The sequence below is a fragment of the Grammomys surdaster genome, unplaced genomic scaffold (genome assembly GCF_004785775.1).
Source record: "Grammomys surdaster isolate TR1022 unplaced genomic scaffold, NIH_TR_1.0 174, whole genome shotgun sequence".
NCBI classification, from domain to species: Eukaryota; Metazoa; Chordata; class Mammalia; order Rodentia; family Muridae; genus Grammomys; species Grammomys surdaster.
Window position 1 is genome coordinate 11,652,686 of NW_021604622.1, and position 27,431 is coordinate 11,680,116.

Genomic DNA, 27,431 nt, shown 5'->3' on the forward strand with positions numbered 1-27,431 from the left:
GTGTGTGTACTTGTGATGACAGAATTGTTATTGGTCTTCAAGCCATTAATGAACTGCTAGCTAACATTCTTCAACCATGAAAACACATGAACACAGACAGACATGTGTTCCCCCATCAAGTGTATTTCCATCTCTGACACTAACTGAATTATACATTTATAATAGATATCCTCATATTGAAATAAATGAGCTACTATAAGGATTAATTTAATCCTTTTCTGTGTTAGTGTCTCATATTACAGTAATATGTAAAACTAATATCATAATATCTTGATGAACACCACATGGTACATTTGTAGCAGGGTTGTGAATTTAGTTTTTGACATTCTAGAAGTCATTTGAGGAACAGTGTAAGAATAACTTTTTGGATGTTCTTTAAATAGATGGGAATGGGTTACTTGCATATATCAAGTCATTAATAATTTCTTCTCTTAATATTGGTCTATTTTCCTGTATAGTGCTGATTTCCTTCATTTTCTGACATTAGCTATTAAATGACTTCACCATCTGCCATACACATTCTATGTATTTTCTGATATTTCTAAGTAAATAATAATATTGTTACTACTTTTATAGGACATTAGCAAAGTAGATTCAGATTTTCTCTTCTAGTCAAAATCTTCTAAATAGTAATTTAAATTTCCAGGTTTCTAAGGAACTTCTAAACTAATTTTACAAAAAGAGATTTGATGGTCGTATCTCTCATATTGCTTATAGAGTACTGGATGGTTAGAATTTCTTAAAATAATTATTTTTTGTTAAAATATTTTTACAATATAAAAACAGCCTGCAAGTGTGCATTTAAGAAAACTTTATCAATATGAGATATTAACATTTTTAAAATATGGAGACTCAAACAAAATAGTAGACATGTATTTCAAAAACAAGCACAAGTAAAATTATATAAGTGAAAAACATAAAAGGATCGGGGAAGAAGTTCACTAAAAGCACATATCTTTTAAAATTTTAGTTACTTTTCTTTCACTTTTGGTATCACATACCAATAAAATGTGTTCCTTTATGTGATATATCCTAAAACAACTCTTACTCATGTTTGTACAATGCATACAAACACATGAGAACTGTGGAAACATTACAGATGTCATAAATATATCATCATGCATATGAGTATTTCGAAAACACACCTAATTGCTATATAATGATGTTGTATTTTTGAATGAGAATAACCCTTAAAGGTTCATATATTTGAATATTTGAGCTCCAGTTATTAGAACTTTTAGGAAGAATTAGGCAGTATGGATTTATAGGAAGAGATTATGTTACAGGAGACAGGATTTAAATAAAAAAAAAAAACCCTAAAACTAAAACTATAAAACTAAACAAAAACCTCGGCCATTCTCAGGTATCACTCTCCACCTTGTGGTTGTGGACCACAATGTATGCTATAGTATACAGCCCTAATGGCGTTCTTCTGATAACGGACGTCATGTCTTCTAAACATGAATGGCGAGCAGCAGGTTAAGTAAGTTTATATGTTGACTTGGTTATAACTTTTTTTTAATGGCAATAGAAAAGTAAGACATTTGAGAAATATTTTGCTTCAACTCGCCAAGCTCTGAAATGTCATTGGGAAAAATATAAATTATTTGTCTATAACACAAAATTTCCTTTTAAGAATAGTTCTGTTTTTATTTTTTCCCTTTTGTGTTTAAAATAGATTCTTCTTTTCTACAATACATCCCAACCACACTTCCCCTCCCTCCACTCCTCCTACCCCATCCCAACTTCCTTCTCCCTGAGATCCACTCCTCCTCTGTTTCCAGTTACGAAAAGAGCCTGCCTCCAAAAGATGACAGCCAAACCAGACAAAAACAAGATATAATTAATTGAGGGCAATGCAAAAGCCCTCAGATTGAAGCTGGACAAGGCAACCCAATAGGAGGGAAAGACTGTCAAGAACAGGCAAAAGAGTCAGAGACAAACCCTATCCTATTGTTAGGAGTCAGACAAAGATATCTAGCTACGAGCTTTAACATGAACACACTTGACCTGGTACAGACCCATGTAGGTCCTATCATCATCACTTCAGTCTATGTTAGCCTGTGTGAGCCTTGCTTATTTGATGTAGTAGGGAATGTTCTCCTGGTGTCTTCTATAGGCCTTCTTCTCCCTCTTCAGAGGGATTCCCTGATCTTCAGTGGGAGAAACCTGATGGAAACTTCAATTTTAACTCTGTGTATCCTCTGGCTCTGAGTCTCTGTAACCAGTCTCATCTGCTACTGGAGGAAACCTAATTATGACTGGACAAGGCACCGTTCTATGAATATAGCAGAATGTCATTAGAAATCACTTCTTTGATTATGTTGTGTTCTGTTTTGTTTGCTTTTTCCAGTCATCTTTGTTTTTAGCATAGGTGTATAGGTTATCCCTTCTCTAGTACTTGGCCATCCAGGCAATGTAGGGCATGTCTCCTCACAGCTTAGGCATCAAGTTAAACCAAACATCGATTGGCCTGACCTTGCTGGCACACTGTGAATCCCAACACTCAGGAGGCAGAGGCAGGCAGCTAGCTTGATTTATACAGTTAGTTTCAGGACAGCAGGATTACATAGAGTAATCCTATCTTGAAAAAAAAAGTTAGTTTTCAAAACATTAGTACCAAAATTTTTGTAGAGGACCAGAATTCAGTTCCTAGCACTCATATTGGATGGAGTGCAACTGTTTTAGAATTCCAGTGCACTGGGTTTTCACACCCTCTTCTGGACTGAAGGGGAAACTGCACTGAAATGTATATATATATTCACAGACAGATACACTTATCACATGATTAATAATAAAATAAGCTTTAAATATACATTTATTTTAAAACTATATAAATTTGTAAGTATATAGGTCCAGAAATAAATTTAATTTTAGTTAGGTATTTAACTGGTAAATATTCAACTTAATTTGACTAAAGCATAATTTTTCTTGCTTCTGAAAGAGATTGGAATTTAAATATAATTAAACAAATAAGGAAATAATGATAAAACAATTTTCAGTTTTTAAACTAATAAGATTCAGGTGAATTGCCTGATTACAAAATCAAAGTTCACCCAAATTTAAAATGCTGTTCTTCATAATGTATTTGGCGTTAGTTATTTATCAACAAAATTGTGATCAAAATGCAGAGCAGTTAAGGCTGATAGAGATAATTAGGCATAGAAAATTTAGTAATCAGCTTGTTGCTATTGAATAAATAAAGGATGTGAAGAATTTTTAATAAACCCCGTGGGACAGAGATTGCTAACTTTAAAATCAAATGTAGCAGAAAACCTTTTAAACTGTGTACTTTTATCTCAGAGCCAAAGAGTGTGCAGGTGTTAAATTGGCCACAGGAGGTTTACAGTAATGTTTCCTAAATGTAAAACAAATACTTGCAAAAAAGATTGACTAAAGTAAAGGTATTAAATCAGAGAGTGGCAAAGTTCATAGGAAGCATTCTATAATTTATAGCAGTCATATTTGCTGTTAACATTTAATCTCACTTTATGCAAACTTCTGTGAATGTCAGTGAGAACATAATAAATTTTATGACTGATGTTATAAAAACAAAAACAATCTCTTACTTCTCTCGAAGACAATAAACCTTCTATGATCAATTTTTACATGTCTCTTGTGTTGTTTATCTGTGTGAGTGATAAGTATTCAATAGATGACCTGTGTTTTCAAGTAAACAGTAAACATATTAGCACTAATACATCGACCAGATAGTTTTGCATTAATAAGTAAGTGCCACTAAATTCTTTGCAGGACATAATGATGCAAAAATTTCTCCCATCATTCATACAAATTATGTTATATCTTAGAGAAGGAGTCCACCATGTAGAATACTGAATGAATGAAATAATAAAAACTATGTTTAAGCATGCAAAAGTCATAAATGTACATTGCAATAGAAAAAAGGGTAACAGGTGAAATATTCCATGCTTCATGTGGTTACTTTGAGATTTTAAAAGTATATGATAGAGAAATACAAATAAAATGTCAACCCAAATAATATTTATACAGATCTCAGTCTGAATCTAGATAAAACTAACAATTGGGGAAATTTTAAACCAAGCCTTTAAATACATGCTTTTGTGTTGAATTTATGTTGTCCTCATTGATTTTGGCTTTGAATATTTAACTTAATATTCAAAGACCATGTTACCAACAACGTCTTCTTTCTGAAAGTTCTGGATACTGATGTGTCTATGATCAAGTTGTCCTTTTAGACATGCAGGGTGACAACTGTCTATCTTCCTTATAGTCCCATGCAGCTAATAGGGAAAGAGAACTGAATTCCTGCCATGTTCTTATACAGAACTAATTTTGCCATGAGTGATTCTGTTCTCTGGCTTAACCATCTCCAAATTAACATTAGCTGGCAGTAGGTTATTAACATAGGGATTTGAGCATTGTCCAAACATTCAAGCCAGACTGTTACATTCTAATCCTTAAATGAACTTATCTGTAAAATAGAGAATCTAAATCCCCAAGCATTCTTTTTCAGCTTCACAGTTTACAATCTAAAGTGCACAAGCTCATATATAGGAAGAGAAAAAAAATGCAGCACACAAGCACACATGCATGCGTGCGCACGCAGACACACACACACACGCCAGTAGATATGTGCCCATATGTCCACAAGCGTACATATACACAGAACTAGCTTCAGAAGGACTCTACAAGAAGCTCAGTGCAGCTTCATCCTCAGGATCTTTAGGAAATTTCATAAGTTCTCAGAAATTTCAAAGGGACATGTGCAAAGTTGTAGGAGTATAGGAAGTCACATCAATTGCCAAATTATTAAAAAGGCATAGAGAAACATAAATGTGTGCGTGCATGCGTGTGTGTGTGTGTGTGTGTGTTCCTGATTAAGGGTCATACATATTGTTACAAGATAGTTGTAGTAGTCATTATTAATGTCAAGTTGTATTTCTAGAATTCATCATTGTCCTTTACTGAACAGATATAACAAGCTTTACTCATATCTTCCCCCCCCGAATCTCTTTTATATGTTTTAACATTCTTTAGTTAGCCAAATTCATCTCTAAATGTTATGTTGGAATACTTCAGCAGCTTTGAATGTAGTGAAAGAAAATGTTAACTTATTTTAAGCTACAAAGTTGCATGTTATTCTTCACTGCCTAAATGCTGGTACATTAAATACAACTAGATTTTTCCCACTCAGATGTCTACATTCCACAAAAGATGAATATCTCCTTTAAAGCGTATTTCAGAAATGAGCAGTATTTTAAATTCTACTGAAAGGCTGATCATCAAAGTTAATGTCAAAATAAAATTTCACAGTGGAAATAAATCAGAATTATCAGTTTAGATATGTATGCTTGTATGTATGTACATATGTATGTAAATATATGTACATGTATATATTTCCAAATATAATCTATTTGATCTGTATATCTCTGATGTCATTTATAACCTAAGACCAAAATTCGAGCCTTCCAGAATCAATCATTACACAAGAAATCACTCTACAGACTTGCCTACATGAAAACTATGGAGGAATATTATTTCTCTCTGTTTATATAAAAATGTTCATACAGTATATTTTGACAATATTTGCCTTCTCCCAGATTATTCCAAGGGTGTGCTTGGTTCAAATTCAGCTTTAGGGTTATTGTACCATGCTGATAACTGGTATTGGTCACAGGTACCATAGCTGGGTAGGACTCTTGCTTACTTTCTTCCATTGTAAGTTTGCATGGTGCTTTCTGGTGAGATGAAAGCTAGTCATCAGAAAGAAGACTTTCACATTAGGTCCACCTCATTGGCCTCTCTGCCCTGCATCTGGGAAAGCATGTTGTACTTGGCCAGAGAAACTTATCTTTTACCTCTAGGAGACAATGCTGGGAACCAACAAAACCATATATCTTTTGGGAGTGTCTTGAACAATGCTGAGCAATAACTCAGAAATGAACTATCAAGTTGAAATTTTGTTGCTTTTATTGTTGTTTTGTTTCTTTGTTTTGTTTAGATGGAAGGATACAGGGATCATACACAAGGAGTCAGGAATTTGAACAGAGGTGTATAGCAATGTGGCATAGAGAACTGGGGGTAGCCACCAGCAAGTCCCAGATACCAGGAAAGCAAGAGGCTCCCAGGACCCAACAGGGATGAGGTTAGCTGAAATGACCAAAAAAGTGGAGGGAGAACTTATACAGACCATATCCAGAGGTTAGACAAGGTCCCTGGTTGGGGCATGGGGCCACACACTCATCCCCAAATTTTTAACCCAGAATTGCTCCTGTCTAGAGGAAATAGATGGACAAAGTGTGAAGCAGAGACTTAAGGAAAAGCCATCCAGAGACTGCTCCACCTGGGGTTCCATCCCATACGCAACCTAGACACTACTGCAGATGCCAAGAAGTACATACTAACAGGAGCCAGGTATAGCTGTGTCCTGAGAGGCTCTGTCAGAGTCTGACAAATACAGAGGCAGATGTTCACAGCCAACTATTGGACTGAGCAGGAGACCCCAATGGAGGAGTTAGAGAAAGGACTGAAGGAGTTGAAGGGGTTTGCAACACCATCGGAAGAACAACAATATCAACCAATCAGAACCACCACAGCTCCCAGGGACTAAACCACCAACCAAAGAGTACATATGGAGGGACTCATGGCTCCAGCTGCATATGTTGCAGAGGATGGCCTTGTCTGACATCAATGAGAGGAGAGGACCTTTGTTCTGTGAAGGCTCGATGCCCCAGTGTAGGGAAATGCCAGGGCAGTGGGTTGGGACTGGGGGGGGGGGGGGAGCACCCTCATAGATGCAGGTGGAGGAGGGATAGGATATGGGGTCTCTGGAGGGGAAAATGGGAAAAAGGATAACATCTGAAATGTAAGTGAATAAAATATCCACAAAAATTAAATAAATAAATAATATTCTAATTATAGCAATCACATCATAAGAAGAGTTGTCTTGGCTGTTGGATGAAGCATTGTCAACTCAGATGAGGTCATTCATTTAAATTCATTACATAGGTACATTTATGAATGTTACATGTGTTATAGGTTTTGCTTTTTTGGGTAGTCAATAGTATTAATTGTTATGACTTTTTGAGACTTCCTTTCTATTATTTTACTATTCTTACCTCTTATTCTATGTTAATCTCCCCCCTCTTCCCCAATTAGAGCCCCTACCTCAGTTTTTTTCCCAATCTTCCTACAGATCACTTTTACCATATTATGTTCTTTTGTATTCCTCCTCACACTCCTTATACCCAACAACATTTCCTCTTTGCTGTCCTGATTTCTACAGTAAATCCTGGTTATGTATTCATCTGAGGAACTAGAACTGGGAGTGTCAGTTGTATTCTACAAATTAACAAACTATAGAATAGCATAGCATTTTAGTTACTACATTATTTTTATTTTTTATGAAATTTTATAGTGTTTTCCATAAAAGAAAAAACTTTTTGTATTTTATTAAATCCTTCTAATAGTTTCTACAGGTCCCGTTTTCCAGATTATCACCACTATTATTTTTTTCTGTTTCTCTTAACAGCCAGTCTCAGTGGGATGATTTATGGTTTTGTTTATATTTTCGTGAGGAAATTTGTGCGCTGATTTTTTCAAATATCTTTAAAATATTTTATTTTTCTTCTCAGAATGTTGATTTATCTTTCTTGCCTGTGTTTGATCAAGCTAATTTTGGCAATGTGGATCCTATTTTTGTATTATTCACATATTTGGTCAGGGACCTCTATGGAAAAGTTAAGGGGAGTATTGAAGGAGGTTAAGGCGATGGCAACCCCATAGGAAGACCAACAGGGTCAACTAACATGGTCCCATGGGAGTTCCCAGAGACTGAGCCACCAACCTATGAGCATACACAGGCTGGCCCAAGGCAACCAGCATATATATGTAGCAGAGGACTGCCTCATATGTTCTCAGAGGGAGAGGTTGACCTAATCCTGTAGTGACTTGATGATTCAGGGAAGGAGTATGCTGTGGCGTGAGGAACACTCTCAGAGGTTAAGAAGAAAGGGATGGTGTGAAGAACTGTAGGAGTGGGTACCAGGAGAGGGGCAACATTTGAAATGTAAATAAATAAAATAATTTTTAAAAGTATTAAAATCTATCACACATATGCTATCTCAATATTCTCTTCCTTTCTGTTAGTTACCTCTTAACTCTTTTCATTGTTTCATTCGGCGTATTTCAAATAACATTAGTCTTAAAGAATCTCTTTTATTTGTTTTTGTTTTTCTTTTGTCTGATTTCAGAGTTTGCACAAAAAACACACTTGCCGATTCTGTGTGTTGGAGGACGCAGTGAAGTTGTTCTCATTATGTTTTCTTCTAGGTTTTGGTCATAAATTTGAGTCTTCTCACCTGTTTTGAGTAGATTGAATATATCTTTTGTTAGTAATAAAAAAACTATTTTTTTTCTTATTTCCTTACTTGCATTGGTCCATTTCAGAAAAAGAAAGTAATGGAGAACACATTCTGAAAACTACTAGATAAAGAGAATCAAACAAATTTCATTAAAATATCTGGGTTCATTAACATGTATATATAGTTAAATATACCTCATTATTAAGGCTTATAACTTCAAATTAATTAATTTCATAACATATCAAAAGTTTAATTTGCAGAATTTCAGTGGTTTGAGTTTGCACAGTTACTGTTTTATGATTTTAATATTATCTTAAATCGAGCTGTCGAATGTGCATTAATTCTCTTCTACATTTTGTTCTACAGAACAGACATTGAAATTTTCATCCTTTTGAAGTTGAAGATAATGAGGACTTACCACTGTCTTTACCTGATCATCTGGACTTGCATTTTCCATATGGTTGACAACAGCACATTACAAGGAAAGAATAACAGTAACTTCCTGAGAAGGATAATGAATCTGAAAAAGGATGATGGTAAAATGCTCCATCGCACCAAGCGTGGCTGGATGTGGAATCAGTTCTTCTTGTTAGAAGAGTATACAGGTACAGACACTCAGTATGTAGGAAAGGTAAGAATTTTTCTCTGGAAAATCCAAAAGCTAAAAGAATATCTATTATCCCTCATAACAACTCTATGTTGCTCATAATTTTCTAAAACATTTGACGAGTTTTATTGTTGGTAATGTGTTCCTGTAAATTCTTCCATTGAGACTTGTGTGAAGTGTACCATTCACGTACCTAATATAAACAAATTTAATAGACAACAAAATATGAAATTACCCAGGTAGGTTGGCCCACACTTCCTGCCCAAGTACTGAAGAAGCTGAAACAGGAAGATCACAAGAAGGTTTACTTGGACTACTTTGCTAGATTCTGCCTGACAAAAAGAAAAAAAAAAAAAGAAAAGGAAAGAAATAAGCAGCAACAAGAAAATAGTCACACAATGTCATGATTCACAGTTAATAAGCTAGATTTGATTGAATTACAAATATATACATTTATATATTGTATTATGTATATATATATTGTATTAAGTGTTATTTGAACATATATATGTAAAATACATGCATATGTATGAATCAAATTATTTTTTAGTTTAAAAATCATGATAAATACTTCATGTGTCACATGACTATAGCCAAAATGTAGTTATTTTATACAATAACATTTATTAAATATATTAATGTATCTTGGTAACTACTTTATAGTTCATAATAAAATGAACTGTGTAAAAACAAACCAACTTTTTAATGTTCTGCTTCTTAAATCAGTGAAGAGGTATTCCTGCATAACTATAAGGTAGGGGAAGAATGCAGCAAAAACAACGAAGAAGAAAGACACTACCTTTAGCGTGGCATCCTACAGTGTCAAACTACAACTTCCTTGAGAGAGATATTGACCTCTTAAAATGACCTGGTAAATGCAATTACTCGAAAAATATGTATGCAAACATATTTTTACATATATATGTATGTAATCTTATCTATGTATTATGTGTATATTTCAATATTTATGTCATTAAAGAGTGTGTCCATTAGTATTTAGGAATAGAAATAAGACAGAAAATCCAGCTCTCTTTTGGGATGCTGGATTTTAATTTGATTTAATATCTACTCTCTCCTTCACCTTTAACTACTACCATTTTAGTTCATGGCATCCTGTAATTTTAAATCATAAAATCTTTGATACTTCCTGATTATTTTTCTTAGCCAATTATATCTGTATTCTTCATTCTACTGGTCTCTCTGATCATTCATAGCTTAAATTCAATACTCAGATGTGCAACCAGCCTGAGTGTAACATTATAAATTATTTTACACTCTGACGAACACCCACATGACTTTCATTTTTCATTATTCTTGGTATACAGGTACTTAGCATAAAGGATCTGAGAACTGACTCACTGACAATAGGAGACAATTGGACTAGATGAAAAAAATGCAGACAAAATTTATAACTGATGCACAACAGTTAGATCTACACCGTTCAAACCAAGAGGACATTTATTCTTAGAAATTGTCAAAATCTTGTTCTACTTCATTTTGTGTGGGCCAATGTGCTTTTTCATATAAAGTCTCTGTTAACTGAAGCCTATTATTTCCTTGTTTCTGAGAGCTCTGTTTCATGGCTGCTTGGGTCATACACATTTGCCCACTCTAGTTCACTCCCTGATTCTCTTCTGGCATCTTATTTCTTTTTAGGTTAGTCATATGTCATCCTTCCATATCCCTCATTTAACATCACTTTCACACTCTAGTTAATAGGTATCATCAGGACATGTCAAGTTCAACAAGCAAGCGTTTGTGTCTAAGGGCTTGAAATTGCTTTGCACTTCTTTCTTTGGGGGTAGTACATAAAGGACATACAGTTGAATTACAGGGTGTTTCAGAAATGGTTCATCCCTGTCATATCACAGATGCAGGAAAACGGTCACAAAAGAGGTGATTGTTATAATCCTATGACTATTGCAGCCTGTTTCAAGTATTTGTGGTTTAACTTACAATTAAAAGGTTTTCTAACTAATGTGTATTAATTAATTTCTATTTGACCCATTTTTGTCAAATTGTTCCAAAGTACTATTTAAGATAATAGGTACATCAATTTTCCTTTCTTTTTATTTGCATATTTATCTTCAACAGCAGACTCAAGGCAACGTATACAAAATGTTATAACAACCATAGTTTTGTCTAGGGAAGAGTTCAGTTTTCTACTGAAAACAATACGAGTTCAAGAAATATGGCAACAACATAACCACTTATTTTCCTCTTGAAAACTATGTACTTTAATTACTTTGATATAGTTCTTATCTTGTATGTGTATTTATTGTTCATATATTTTGACATTAAATAGGCCTTTTGGCAGTGTAAAAGTAACTTTTCTTTGTTCTGGGATATAATTGTCATCCCTAACACTTACTGTTGAATAAACTCACACTTTTGAGATCTTTCTGGTTCACTGGTACAACTCAGCTGTTCTGGTTCAAAGTCCTCTACAAGCTAACTGATTCTATTTGGCTTTTCTCAGCTTCTGACTGAATTGCTCTGCGTGGCCTCAAACCAACTCTGGCAATATGTTGTAACCTTCTGGCACTTTCTCATTCTCTGGCTAGTTTTGTCTTTACATGTAACCTGTCTCTATAAATCTGTCCCAATAAAACTGCCTCCCTATCTCTGTAATACTCTCTGTAGTAATTTCTCTTTCCCCTCTGCTCTCAAAAGTTGGGTATATCCTATCTTTGACTCATTCTGTTATATCCTTGTCACTTTGTCACTCAGTTAGAGGTCACTTTCAAACATGGTTGCTTCCTTAAACAAACTAACCTTAGCTACATTTTAGGGATTAAACTTGTGTACTAAATGTTTGTCTGTTTTCCAGCCAGGTCATATTGTAATCCAGGGCATGTCTGCTTTCCAGCTGGATCACAGAGACCTAGAAGGTCTTTGAATTTGATCCCTTGCCAAAACAGCCATGTTGCTGGATTAAAATTTCTCTATAGAGCAGGTTTTAGGACTACTGGTTTATCACGTTCTTATTTATCATTACTTCAGTCCCTCTCTTGGCTGTTTAGATAAGTACCCGTTGGCATTTGCAAAGACTAATTATCCTTAGCTTTAAGCATGGTTAAATTCTTGAATTCCTATGAAGATTTGACACTTTAGTTACAGAATGGACAGAATTTATGACTAAGGTAAAATCGTTTCCCCAATTAAATACAAAGTTATTATTTAGGATTCATCCCATTGGTGACATTAAGCCTGGTGAATTTACTTGAAGTCTTTATAACAGGGCAAAATGGGAAAGGTAAAACAGCTTTTAACACAAAGCAATTTCCAGTTTTCCTTAGTTTTTCAAAAAGTAGATCTCGCAAGACATATGGAAAAAAACAATTTATAAATAATAGAAAATTATATAGGTAAAAATTCATATATACCTCAAATCAAAGATTTCAGTTTAAATTTAAAGAGGTAGTTTTACAATAAAGCAAATATGAACAGCAACATTGAGTGTGCTGTACACATATGTATATAAAGCCATGTGCTTTATATGATGTAACCCTTTATTTAATACATTTGATTAAAAATATTGATATTAATTCAGCACAAAGCATTATACTTAGTATTTGCTTGCTGCAAGATAAGGAACATGGTACATTTGACCTGCTGTCATATATCTTCCTTAGTAGTTAGAATCAAAACCTATGGACCTCACGGATGATAAGTGAAACACTGATTATTGTCTAAGGGAATGCTATCCCTATCTTTGGATTCCTGAACCAATGAACATATTGTGTTATTGCTGTGACTGTAAGCAGATATCATTTACAGTAATATGGTTGACACAAAGGTCATTGCATAACAGAAAAATCAACCTTAAAATGTGTGAAGACTAATGTAAGCCACACCCCTGGAGCTCTCAGAACATATTTCAGGCAGTTTGGCCAAGCAGAGTTACTTCTCCTCAACATTGCTTGCTGCTTATGCAAGCTTGGGAAGGGACTTACTGGATCTTACAGCTTTCAAGAATTTTCAATAACTCCTGTTTTATTTTGTCTATTTGTTCTGTTTGTTTGGTTTTATATCCTGAGCCTCTATCCTCTCTCTAGAAAGGAACAATTTTAGAGGAAATTGTTATAGAACTTTACCCAAATTATCATCGTTGGAATTGCAAGAAGTTAGTTGGTGAAATTTCATAGATTTAACTCACAGCTTTGCTCTCCTATAGCTCGCATCACCATGAGTGGAGTCAGAGCATTCTCAATGAACATTCTGCCCTCACTGGAACTTTCATAGCCAGGGTTTCTATTCTTGTACAAACATCATGATCAAGAAGCAAGTTAGGGAGGAAAAGGTTTATTCAGCTTACACTTCAACATTGCTGTTCATCATTAAAGGAAGTCAGGACTGGAACTTAAGCAGGTCAGGAACCAGGAACTGATTCAGAAGCCATGGAGGGATGTTACTTACTAGCTTGCTTCCCCTGGCTTGCTCAGCTTGCTTTCTTATAGAACCCAGGACTACCAGCCCAAGGATAGCATCACCCACGGTGGGCCCTCCCCCATTGATCACTAGTTGAGAAAATGCCTTAAAGCTGGATCTCATGGAGGCATTTCCTCAAGGGAGGCTCCTTTATCTGTGAAGACTCCAGCTTGTGTCAAGTTGACACACAGAACCAGCCAGTACAGGTACATTCTCTGCTTGGTTACCGTAGCCATTTGGAACAACAACAACAACAAAAAAAAAAACAGTCACAGATCCAAAGGGAAAAATTGATACAAATTTCATTTATATTTATTTTCAAACTGTGGAAATTTATCTCCTCTTATTTACATATGCTCATATGTCTGCGAAACAGTATATATCCCAAAAGAATATGTAACATAACGGGTAATAGCTTAATTTCTGCTACTTTTGATTCTGTTATTTCTTACAATACAGCAGTTTGATGTATAGAAATAACAAGTAAACATGAAATTAGATAGAGAAATGGACTCTGAAATTGAATGAAACTTATCTGATACACATATATAATGTGTTATAGTGTTTTTAAGAATCTAAATAAAATATCCTTACAAATGTTTTAGATTTTCATGATTTTATACAATGCATGCAGCAGTTACCTGGGGCTTATAAATATATTGTACTCCAGAATTCTCTTTATGGCCCAGTTACTTCAAATATAAAACACTTGAAAAATTATTAAGCATTCAAGACAGCCTACACAGACTTGCTTCACAGCATACTACACTCCCCAAACGACTCGTATTTCAGGATACTGCTGCTTCACAGTATATAATTAGGATTACTTCCTCCCCAAAATGATCTGTATATCTTATGAAATACATAAAAATAGTATTTAAAATTAAAATCTACACCAAATCATACTGAATTAAGTTTGGAAACCCTTTTTATATATCTTTGAATTTAAAATGAAAGATTTCTAACTTTTAAGTATTTTTGTTTGGTTGGTTTAGTTTGGTTCTCTCTCCCTCTCTCCCTCCCTCCGTCCCTCCCTTTTTCTCTCTCTTTCTCAATCTCTCTCTCTCTCTCTCTCTCTCTCTCTGTGTGTGTGTGTCTCTGTGTGTGTCTGTGTGTGTGTGTCTGTGTGTGTGTGTCTGTGTGTGTGTGTCTGTGTCTGTGTGTGTCTGTGTGTGTTATAAGTAACTGGAAAACTGCTTTAACTATTAAGTGTGGTACAAAATACTGTTTTTATTTTCAACAAACTACACATATATTTTTTCATAACACCTTTACTTTTATTGACTTCAGCCTTTTAAACTATTTATATCACTCCAACTTCCTCTCATTCTACTTCAACAAATGAAGGTGATATACACTGTACTCATATTAATTTAGTAGTTCAAAATTTTAAAAAAGTAAGGGAAGGAGATAAGAAGAAAAGACACAAGAAGTCAATTAGCAGACGTAGCCATTTCTCTAGGTTTATTTAGTTGTGTAGAGAAAAGCTATGGGGATAACGTCCGGATAGGCATGGAGAGCATGCATTCTTGCCATAGTTATGTGATAGCATGCCATTTTCATATATAAAACTGGGCTTGACAGTTTTTTAAATAATACTAAGCTAAAATAGAATAATCATATCACCCAAACTGGCTGATAATCATCTACTTATTCTTTTTGTTGTCGTTGTTGTTGTTGTTGAAATAGGTCGGTCTTATCATATAGCTCTGGGTGCTTTGGAACTTTAACTCACTATGTAAAACAAACTGACCACTAACTCACAGAGCATTTCTCTTCTATCTCTTGAGTGCTGGGATTAATGGTGTGCTGCCACAGTTGGCAACATTTGTAATTCATTCTTTCTGTTTTATCTTGTCTTTATCAGTTAATACTAACATAGTATTAACTTATTTTAGTATTTAGATTTTCTCTGCTGTTCTTCAAACAGTCACACAGGTTCCTGTGATTAAAAATTTGTACTTGGTATGCAGAGTTTAATAGCAAATATTATTTTCATGTTAGGGAGAGTTTTTGATATTAAGCATCAACAATTTCTCAATTATACATGTATGCATGTCAGTCAGCTACGTTTCTGAAAATTTGTAACTCCTCTATACAAACTTGGTCAATCATTTACCCATGTGGAAAGTTAGTCTTAGATATGGTGGGTATGTATTTATAAGGCTGTGGTTTATTTTGTTATAAATTTTAATACTGCATTTCATCAATATTCAGTTAATGCAAAAAACTTGAATAAAATGAACAGAACACTGTTAAGTCCTAGAACGAGGAGTGAACAGGTGACCTCATCCTTATCTTAAACAATCTGTGTGACTACAAGAAACTATATGCTATTTTCACATGCAGCTATAACAATGATCTGTCAAATGGTATTTCCAGGTAATGAAGACATAATAGAGTGGGTGTTTAATTAATCCTACATTGCCTGATGTACCACTAGAGCATCTTTTTCTAAATTAATCATGCTTGCTTATTTATTTAAGAGCTTGGTGCTTTATATTTTCAAAGAACAACGGTATTTGTTCCAGATAGCCACAAATATTTGGTTTTCTCCTGTGCAAATATTTTGTAATCTGCACAGAGGAAAGCTTCTTGACCTGTATTAGGCATCACAGGTTTTTGTGGTGGTGTCCATGGCAACAGAGCTAGGAGATTACAAAAATTCTCACCATGCTTTACACTGAGCTCATGAGGTAACTGAAGTCACAGTAGATATTCAATAGTTATATACGTAGCAGGATGTGTGCACTAAATGATTAATCAAGTTTACTGCTAACTTTCCATGAATGTGCTTATAATATTCTAATATGCAATTTTTAAAAAATATTCTCATATGACTTTTATTTTGTTGTTTTTATCAATTAAAAATAATAAAGTACCATTTCAAAAGTGACTTTAGTAAATATTTCATATATGCCTGAAAACAATTTGTTTGATTATATATAATGTTCTCCCATCTCAGAAAATAATTCAGATAGTAGTTTAAAATTTTATAATTATGCACATTTTAAGTAGCACTTTACATCGTGTCCCTAAGGTCTAGATCAACACTTGCCTCAAAATTATTATCTTTTTATTACACACTCTTTAACAAATTGATCACTGCCAATTCCACCATAGGGGCTCCAGTCTCAAACATCCTTTTTCTAGAAAGATCTTACTTGAGTCCCTTTGCTTCACGTTAATTTACCCATAAGTCTGAGGAGGATGATGATGATGCTTGTGTAAGTTATGCTTGTGCCAATTTAGCATTAAGTCTTTCAATATAATTCTAAAATGTTTATACAATGGTTTAAATAAGCAGCCTAGAGTTTGTTTTTTCTCTCTAATATTTTGACATATTTAATATATTTTTATTGGTTTATGTATTTCTGAGGTCTAGAATTCTTTGACATTTACTTAGTATAATTTTATTTATGCTCTCACAAAATTTCTTCAGTCTTGTTTACCTGAAAGAAAAATCTTTGTCTTTCAATTTAAATATTTTCAACACAGCTTGACCTGACATCTTCATTTTCTCAGTAGAACTTTAAATTATTATTTTATATTATTGTAATACTATGCTAGTAATAACAAGATAGTTATGATTGTTGATGTTGCTGTCCATATTTTTCTGAATGCTCATAAGTGTTCGATATAGGTATCATTTTCACCAGTCTTACATTGATATGCAGGTTGGTTTTGTGTATAGTATTCTTTGAACCCAACGATATATAATAGTACGGTTTTTGCTGGACTTACACCGTATAGGCCATCACACATGCATTTTTCTTATTAAAATTTATTTTACTACAAATGAATATTGGATGATCCACTGCATCTTTATTATTGTTATTTTTATTCTTAATCTTTATTTACAGTCCAGTCGTTATAGCCCTCCTCGTTCACCCTCCAACAGATATTTCCTCATCTCATTTGTCATCTGCACCCCCACCTTGTCTCCAAGAGAATGTCCCCCACTCCCACCCTACCAGACTTCCCCAAACCCTGGGGCCTCCAGTCTCTCTCTTGGGGGTTACATGCATCTTCTCTCATTGAGTCCAGACCAATCAGTCCTCTGCTGTATGTGTCCAGTGACTCATATTAGCTGGTGTATGCTCCCTGGTTGGTGGCTCAGTGTCTGAGAGATCTCTGGGGTCCAGTCTAACAAACAGCTGAAAGAGTCAGATGCAGATACTTACACCCAACCAATGGACAGAAGCCTGGGGATCTTTGTTGTTGAATTAGGGAAAGGCTGGAAGAAACAGAGGGAGAGGGCAATCCCATAGGAAGATCCTCTGCATCCTTAAAATATTTTTCTATGAAGTGGAATTAGTAGTATAAATGTGGTTCAGACAATATTGAAAAAATTATTCTAATATATATATATATAGAAAATGTTTCTTTCTTGTATGAAAATAATAAGGAAAGGTAAACATAGGTAGAATGTAACTAGTGTAATTGCAGAGCTAAAACTTTTATTGAAGGAATTATGTAAATTATTTTATATAATAAAAATAAATTCCTACTATTATTTTTTAATCCTTCACATCTTCAGTTAAGTAGCCTAAGAATAATACAACCTAAGCTTTAAGACTTAGATGTCGACTTTCTTTTACAATTATTAGTTAGTGTCACTATTTTGTATACTTTTTCCTTTTACAATTATTCGTTAGCAAGTATTCTGTATACTTAGGAATAATTTTTGAAATATGCAAAATGTTTTAGCAGAATGCTTTATTGTCATATGATATTCCTCATATTTTTTTTAAAAAAAGAAATTTTGTCTAGCCAAAAGTAAATACACCTGGATTTAATTTTTCTTTGTATTTATTATTGTTCTTGGAAAATGATGTTTTTTTTCTCTACCATCAGTTTCTTAGATAAACCAGTGTTTTATTAGCACTTATTTAAATTAAGCAAATAGAGTACCAATAAGCTTTACTCATTTTGCCTAGCAAGTACTCAGGAGGTCAAACACATTTGCAAGCATAAAACATCAAATAAAAGGCATAAAATGCTTTATTTTGCTGCACTGAGTATAAGAAATGATTTCTGGGTTTTTGTCCTTGTGCACAGGTTTTCTTGCCATCCTGCTGCCTAGCTTTCATACACGTGTTATATTGTAGTTCTACCATTGTAGTTTCACTGGTAGAAATGTACCCAGTAGCATTTTTATTTTTACATGGAGTAAACATCTATGGACCATCTGTACTCTTCATCTGTGCTTGCTGTGTTGTTGAAAGTGCCCTCCTACATGAGGAAAAAATAAAACTGTGTATCACTGGTGACACAAAAGTATTCAAGTGTTTCAATAATCAGTAGTTATGAGAGTAATATCAATCTTTGTAGAAAAATGAATAGGCAGATGTCATTCCAATGCTCTGAGGTGACTTCCTGCCTCTTTGAAAAGCAGAAGGCGGAGTATATAGCAAATACAATGGAGCTTTGCTTCTTTTCTCAAAGTAGAAAGTCATCACTTGGGTCTACAAAGGATGCTGCTGAGTGGGGACAGAGAGAATGACAGAAAAAAAATTTTTTTGAACTGTAGTGTGAAAAATATTCAGTTAAGTCTCATCATAACTCATGGTACATCAGAATGTACCAGCAGTAAATGGAGTAGGAGGATAATGACTTTAAGACGGCTTGGATTAAACTTTACAATGAAACAAATTAACAAAACAAACAAACAAAGCAAACAAATGAGCTACAGCACAAGGAGACACATCCTTGTAAATCCAATGAAATGCAAAATTTGTGAGTTCCCTTCCAGGATGAGCTTTCAAAGTCTGCTCTTGAGCAAACTTCTTATGAGACTTTGTCTCAGAATTAGAAAGAGTACAAAAAATGGAAACATAGTAAAATAAAGACTACATTGTCTTCATATTATAGCTCATTTTTTAAAAAATGAAGTGAAAGGATTTATCTTGTGTCACAAGTCACAATTTCTTTTATTTAAATTTTTATTAATCATTCCATTCATTTACATCTCAAATGATATCCTCATTATACCTTTACCAACCTTCCATCCCACATCTGCCCTCCCCTCTGCCTTTTGCCTGTATGAGGGTGCTCCCACCCCCACTCTCCTACCCCACTGCTCCAGCATCCCCCTACTCTGGTGCATCAAACCTCCCTGGACCAAGGGCTTCACCTCTCAGGCAAAGACATCCTTTGCTACATATGTATCTGGAGCCAAAGATCATTTAAGTACTCTCCTTGGTTGGTGGTCTAGTCTCTGGGAGAACTGGGTGATCAGGCCAGCCTATGTTGTTCTTCCAATGGGGTTGCAATCCCCCTCTGCTCTTCCGGTCCTTCTGCCAGGTCAGAGGTGAATGCTTGGAGTTAACCATTTTAGTTCAAATTTAAAAGGCAGAAAACCACTATAAACACTGTTTGAAAACTTCATATTCATCCTCATATTAAAGCCAAAACTCAAACAGTAGCATGCAAAGAACAAAAATTCATTCTAAGAAATACTCCTTAACTCACTTTCTGAGGGAAACAGATTTGAAGAAGTGTTATTCTGTTTTGTTTTGTTTTGTTTTAAATCATTTGAAAAGCTTTACAACTGAAAAGGCTATAAATTAATGGGCAATATTCTATATGTAAAGGTATGTAGTTAAACCCAGTGACAATAGTGTATCAATAGTTAATCTGGATTATTCTCCTAATACAGAATACTTTAAATAATAACCTGTAAAGTTAAATATAAATCAAGAATGGAACATGCAAAAGACAAGCTCCTAAAGATAATAATGCTACTTTGAAATCTAATACCTAAACAGTATTTTCAGTGCTAAACAGAATACTGTTTTTCATCAGGTTTTCCAACTGTAACCTTGGCTGAATACAAATGGTCAATTCAAAGCAACCTGAAGGCTAAAGCCAAACTCATTCTAAAGCCTTACAAATCGATTTTAAAGGCCTACTAACAAACAATATTCAGATATTCGATTAAAATTAGATAGAAACCTGTGTTTTCTGTGACCCATCTCCAGTTCCTCATCTTAAAATCAAGACTGTCATACTAACAGCTCTTGATTACTAATGTCCTCAATCTGCAAATAAAGTGGAGGAACAGTTTTTACTTGAAAACTATTTTCAATGTCTGGCCATATATAATGAGTCCTGTGAAGTATTATTTTATTTTTGGTATTTTGTCATATATTTCTCTTTTTAGTGGTTATTTTATTTATTTATATTTCAAAAGCTTTCCACTTGCCAGATTTCCCCTCCATTACCCCCCCCATCCCATCTCCCTCCCCTTTGCCTCTATGATGGTGCTCCCTCACCCACATCCCATTCCTGGATCACCCCTCTAACATTCCCTTACAGTGGGGCATCAAGCCTCCACAGGTCCAAGGGCCTCCCTTCCCATTGATGCCAAATAAGGCCATCCTTTGCTACATATGTGGCTGGAGCCATTGGGTCCTCCTATGTGTATTTTTGGTTGGTGGTTTTAGTCCCTGGGAGCTCTGGGTGGTCAGGTTATTTGATATTGTTGTTCTTCCTATTGGGTTCTAATCCCCTTCAGCCCCCTCTGTCCATCCCCTAACTCTTCCTTTGGGGTCCCCAGGCTCAGTCTGATGGTTGGCTGTGAGTATCTACATCTGTATTTATCAGGTGTTTCCATAGCCTCTGAGGGGACAGCTATACCAGGTTCCTGTCAGCAAGCACTTCCTTTGCATCAACAATAATGTCTGGGTTTGGTGTCTGCAGGTGGGATGGATCTCTATGTGGGACAGTCTCTGCATAATCTTTCAGATCGTGGGAAATAGATGGAGGGAGAGACCTGGAAGAGAGAGGAGAGGCAGAAAAAAGGGGGAGCAAGATCAAGTATAGGAAGAGACAGTAGAGAAGTATAGAGGGTCAGGACATTGGACACATGTATTTAGTAGTTGGGGATGGAAAATTGGAGGTAGCCAATAAAAAATCACAGATGACAGGGAAGCAAGAGGTTCCCAGGACCCAAAGGAGATTACAATAGCTAAAATACCCAACACAGGGGAGATAGTACCTGTAAACACCATCTCCAGTGGATAGGCACAGCCCCAATTGAGGGATGGGGCCACCCACCTGTCTCAAAAAATTTTAACCCAGAATTGTTTCTATATAACTCAAATGCAGAGACAAAAAATTGAGCAGAAACTGAAGCAACAAAGGCCATTCAGAGAAGTATTATTTTCATGTCATGCCCAATGAATACCAAATAGCATCCAATAAAATACTGTACTGGAAATGGGGCTAAGAAATACTTCTGTTGATAAAGTAGTTGCCCTGCAACCATGAGGATATAAGCATGGTTGCCAAGAACCCTTGTAATAAAAAGGACAGGTGTAGTAAAGAGTGCTTCCAATACTAGAAAATCAGGGAGAAGTGTGTCCCTCATAATAGATATCAGCCATCTTTGCCTAATTAGTTACTTTCAGGCCAAGCAACTGTCCTAAACAACATGGAGACAACCTAAAAAGCAGCATCTGAGGTTGACCTCCAGTGTACACATATACACACACATACAAACAAATACACATATTCACAAATACACACACAAATCCACATACTCACAAACACACCACTGCAAATATACTCTCACACACACATACATACATACACACACATATACACACACATGCTCACAAACAAATACACCAAGACATATATAAAAATAACATTCCAGGTGAAGATATATTTAGTTTCTTTTTGATGTTCCTCCCTTTTGTTTCTCTTTTGTAATTGATCTTGTCCTACTAATTGATCTCCTTAAATTCTGGGTGGCTCCATATCTATTGGTTCTTTAAGCAAACATTATATCTAGAGCTTTGCATTTGATACCCAACATTTTCTGACAACCTAGGTTTTTCACTACCCTTCTCTAATTACCTTCCTGTTATCCTAGCAGAGGATTTTCTTCTACAGAATCCATTCTACCTTTGTTCTCTTACACTTTTAATGGGAAACTGTGTTATGACCCATGTCTTAGTACTATGAAGAGGCTTTCACTATTAGTCACACAAGACTACACCATGTTGAAAATTAAATTCCCATACATGCACCGTCTACATATTTTATTTTGTTTTATGGTGGTACATTATTGTTGATATTAAAAGGGTCATCATGCATTATTGCATTCTATTGGCCTTTCTCACCTTCTTGTAAGCGATGGTGGTTTTCTCTGTATACTTTTTAGTACATTTGTTTTTATGTAATCATAGCACACAATTTAATGTGCATATGTTTATGTGTATATACATGAATGTATGACTGATGTTCCCCCCCCTCTCTCTCTCTCTCTCTCTCTATCTCTCTCTCTCCTGTGTGTGTGTGTGTGTGCGCGCGTGTGTGCATGTATTTAATGGTATTTATAGTAAGGTTTTGAAAATAAAAAGTAATATTCCTAGATTGATTAAAGTCCATATCACAATGAAGATACACACACACACACACACACACACACACATCCCATCACATCTCATCATATCACAAAAGAAACTGAGGAAGACAGCAAGTTGCTAGGTCGATAATAACAAGATATCATATAGGAAATAAAATTTAAATGTAAATATCCTCAAATAAATCGTATTGTAAAAAATGTATTTTTTTCTATGAGATTTGATTTAACTGTACCTGTAATATCACATGACGTTAACTCACTATAAACATTACCCTCTGGCTGTGAATCTTATGTTTAATGGACTGTATGCACTGAGAGCCCAATGGATATTACTACTTAAAGCTAGCTGTACTTTACATGTATTTCTCTAAAGTTAGAATGAAATAGAGGGAGTAGAAATACATTGCTATAGAGAGCATGCTTTAGAGTGTAAAAATTGCCCCCTTGAAAATGTGTTCAAGACTTCAACCTTTGTCTGCATTCTGTGAGATATAATAAGAGCAATGAGTGAATCCTAATTTTCTCTCTTGTCATTTCACTCCTGGTAATGTACGCTTCATCTTGACCGTGTTCACAGTGAGTAATGCTTGAATCAGAAAAAACACATTCTTTTCTGACTTTCTGGTCAAGGATAGAAATAGAGGCTTCTATTTTAGCTTTGCATAGGCAAGGAGGAGGTTGAAAGGAGCAGACGTTTGCATTTATGAACTCGGAAGAATAAAAGGTAGCTGAAATGTGTGCATTGTGATAACAGTGGCCTCTTCCCTGTCAGGAGCTTTCCTGTGATTTTGTTACTAGCATTTGTTCCCAGTTTCTGGCTCAGAAAAGTTAGAGGAAATGAAAGTTTCTGCTGGGATTCAATTTGAATTATATGTGAGCATCCACACCCATTCTTACTGGATTCTTTTACAGACATTTCAACCACAGGTCTTGCAAGTTAAAACAAAAACAGAAATCTCATCATCTTATATATAGATTTATACATATATACTGGACAAGGTCAATTTTTATTTTCAAAAATAGATTTTATATTTTTCCTCATAAATAGGATGTATTTAGGTCGATTTACCAAAGTCCAAATAAAGTAATGAAATGAAGAGTATAACTACCGATGTATTTGACCCACAGGTGGTTTAGGGAATTTTTACAATCTTTGCATCATTTCTGTTTGCTTTGGCCTAATACACCTGAAAACTGTGATATAAATTGAAGAAAACAAATGTATCATAATGAAATAAGTTTGGGTCTACTGGGAAATATGCATCAGATGTAATGATATATGTATGTTTTGTATAAGTGTACAGATGCAGTAAGCAGTCAATAAATTTACTAAGGTTTTGTGTGTTATAAAACTGTATACTTTCCCATGATTTAGTTATAGGCATAGAGGAAAGAAATATTCAGAAAAAAATGATATCAATGCTATAAAATATGCAAGTCTATATTAAGAAAAATAAACAATGTTAATTGAGTGACATTAGTGATAAAAACTGCATGATATTGGTACAAAGACAGACAAGATGATCAATGGAATAGAATAGAAGACCCAGAAATAAAACCACAACTTATGGACACTTGATCTTTGAGAAAGACGCCAAAACCATATAATGGAAGAAATGAAACACCTTAAATAAATGGTGCTTGTCTAACTGGCAATCAGCATGTAGAAAAATGAAAATAGACCCATATTTGTCACTTTGAACAAAGCTCAAGTCCATGTGGATCAAGGACCTCAGCATAAAATAACATACACTGAATCTAATAGGAGAGAAAGTAGGAACTTTCTTGAACTCATTGGCACAGAGGTAAATTTCCAAAGAGAACTGTAATGGATCAGGCTCTAAGATGAAGAATTGATAAATGAGACCTCATGAAACGGAAAAGCCTCTGTAAGGGAAAGGACAAATTGGCAACCTACAGTTGGAAAAAAAATCTTCACTAACCCCACATCCAATAGAGGGCTAATGTCCAAAATATATAAAGAACTCAAGAAGGTAACCACCAAAAAAAATCAAAAACCCAATCAAAAAATTGCTAGAGAGCTAAACAGAGAATTCACAACAGAGGAATATTAAATGGCCAAGAAAAGAAATATTCAAAGTCCTTGGTGATCAGGGAAATACAGATCAAAATAATCCTGAGATTCCATTTTACACAAATCAGAATGGCTAAGATCAAAACCTCAGGTGACAACACATATTGGCAAGGATGTGGAGAAAAAGGAACACTCCTCCATTGCTGGAGGTATTGCAAACTGGTAAACCACTCTGGAAATCAACCTGGAGGTTCCTCAGAAAACTGGAAATAGATCTACCTGAATACCCAGCTACACCGCTCTTGGGAATATACACTTCTCAAATTGTTATAGTTTAAAATTTTTAACATATATTTCCTTAATAACAAAAACATTTTGTAAAATTATACACACTTAAAATTTCTTCTGTGTTGAAGTTTTGAAAATATGACTACTTTGACTTTTTTCTTTCCAAAGAGCATAATATGAACTTAGATCCAACTAAGAAAATATGAAAACAAATGAAAAATGGAAAATTCTCTATTGTTTAAAAACTGTTGAAAACATTCCCAGCATCCAGGTTCCTTCTCTGCTTTAGTTAATCATAAAAATTATTAAATATTTGAAATGAAAGTACTGTTTTCTTGGCAAGGAAGAGATGAAAATATTTTGGTTTCCTTCCCGACAGTAATATTAAAAATAATAGCAAATTGTCAATTGTTCTCCAGTCAATCTCATGGAAATGAACAATTTGACAATTGGCATGGGATTCTTTAAACTAATTCTAAGGAAAGAAATCTGAAAACAGTGGTAGTTAAAATAGTTAAAGCCCTGTGTGGTGATTATTAAAGTGGACTTTAAACAAAAGGCGAATCCATAAAGACACAGGAAATTGCAAGCCTGGGAACTTGCATTATACATGAAATATCAAAACATGCAAGAGAACAAATTTCACCTAAACACAAAATTATTGTCTTTAAAAATGATGAACAGTTTTTCATTGTTAAAATGCTCTCCTTAATTCTAAGTGATATGAGGAAACCTCAAAAGTCATCTAGTTTAAAAAAAACAGTAAAATGAATATAGAAAGGTGAGATAACTTCTAATATTTGATGACCAGGGTAGAGATGAATAATTTGGTTCCTTGAAGCTTCGTGGTATTTTAGAATAGGCGCTTGATATCAGTGATGAAAAACAGAGCAAATCATACTTACTTTGCTTTAACATTTGGACACTTTTAAATTTCTGTACTTATTCATAAGTTAGTGGGTTGTCCTCATAAAAGAAAAACTATTGAAAAATCTGGAAACCAGGGAGGGATCTTAATTCTCTACTGTGGCTCTAAGGAAATAGAATATTAACATGGATGTCTGTCTTATTGTACCTGTTCAAATTTTGTTAAATAGTTGATGTATTACCTGACAGTAATTAGGGCATTACCCACACTGATGTATATATTACATCAAGATCATAGCATCCTCACCAGTTTTACATGTACCTCAAAAATTCTGACATAGTTGGATTTAAACCTCTTACCCACTCAGGTACATTCTGTTGAAAATAATGCTTACTCTTTATTTCAAACATTTACTCAGAGAGTTTCAATTTGAAAAAAATGTTTTTACCAAATGTTTTCTAGCTTTCTTCATTTCTCTAAATTCATGTATATATGCATTTTAAAAACTTACCTTTTTTCTTTGATACTGACATATGATTAAAGCATGAATTCCTTTATATTTATTACACATCATCTTCTACATGATTATAGAATACAGAGTAGTATTTGTGGTACCTATACATGTATGATACCTATAAGGTATCTATTACCACTGCTGGGAGGAAAATAATCAGTATCAACCATCACAAATTCTTTGTTATGCAATGGCAATTTGACAGCAAGTTACACTGGATGAGTGGCACAATTGTTATGAAATTAATCAGCCAATTTTAATCACATTTAAGGGTCCACCCTTTTAAATGAAACACATATCTGACATTGTCTAAATGGCCAGGAACTTGAGATTCCATAGCTGTTGACCCTAGGGGAAAATAAGCCATTTTCATTCTGCTAAAGAAACATAGTATTAAATTTCCTCTTGATGATACATAGCTGAACCCATAATTCAGTGCACCACACACTCGTCCTTAGAGATGCTTCTTGGAAAAGATGGGAATTACCCAAGAAATCTAAAACTGGACAATGTGCAGAGAGTAAGAGACTTTGGAGCACTCAGTTCTAAATGAGATGTTTTTATCAATTTTTTCTCATTAAAGATAAGGGCTCTAAGTAGGAGAAGAGGAAGGATTGGAAGAGCTGGAGGTAGGAGGTGGTGCCAAATATATTCCAGAGTAAGCAAGTACGAAGCACATATGCACCCACAGAGAATGTGAGAGCATGCACAAGCCTTGTACAAGTTGTCTCTAGACAAAATCCCAATACCGATATGTTGAAGGGGGCGCAAAGTTCCACAAATCACTAAAATCCAATATGCAACTAATACCCAATGGGAGAAGAAAAATTCATTCCCTTTGATGGAGTGACACTAGGTATGTTAGTCACATACAGGCTCAGGCCCATGTTTAGGACTGGCTGAACAACACAAATAGACTCTCTGTCTCTGTCTGTCTCTGTCTGTCTCTGTCTGTCTCTGTCTGTCT

At 34.8% G+C, this 27,431-nt stretch overlaps 1 protein-coding gene across 2 annotated transcripts in view; it reads left to right on the forward strand.

Annotated features, from left to right (window-relative positions):
* Positions 1 to 27,431, forward strand: part of Cdh9 (cadherin 9) — a 112,624-nt gene that overhangs the window by 36,156 nt on the left and 49,037 nt on the right. The window contains exon 2 of one of the 2 annotated variants that reach the window (XM_028767596.1): positions 8,712 to 8,976. In XM_028767596.1, the coding sequence (XP_028623429.1) occupies positions 8,752 to 8,976 (225 nt within the window). In that variant the 5' untranslated portion in view covers positions 8,712 to 8,751. Of the gene's footprint in view, positions 1 to 8,711; positions 8,977 to 27,431 lie in introns of those variants that run through there. The other variant, XM_028767597.1, reaches the window with a different exon arrangement.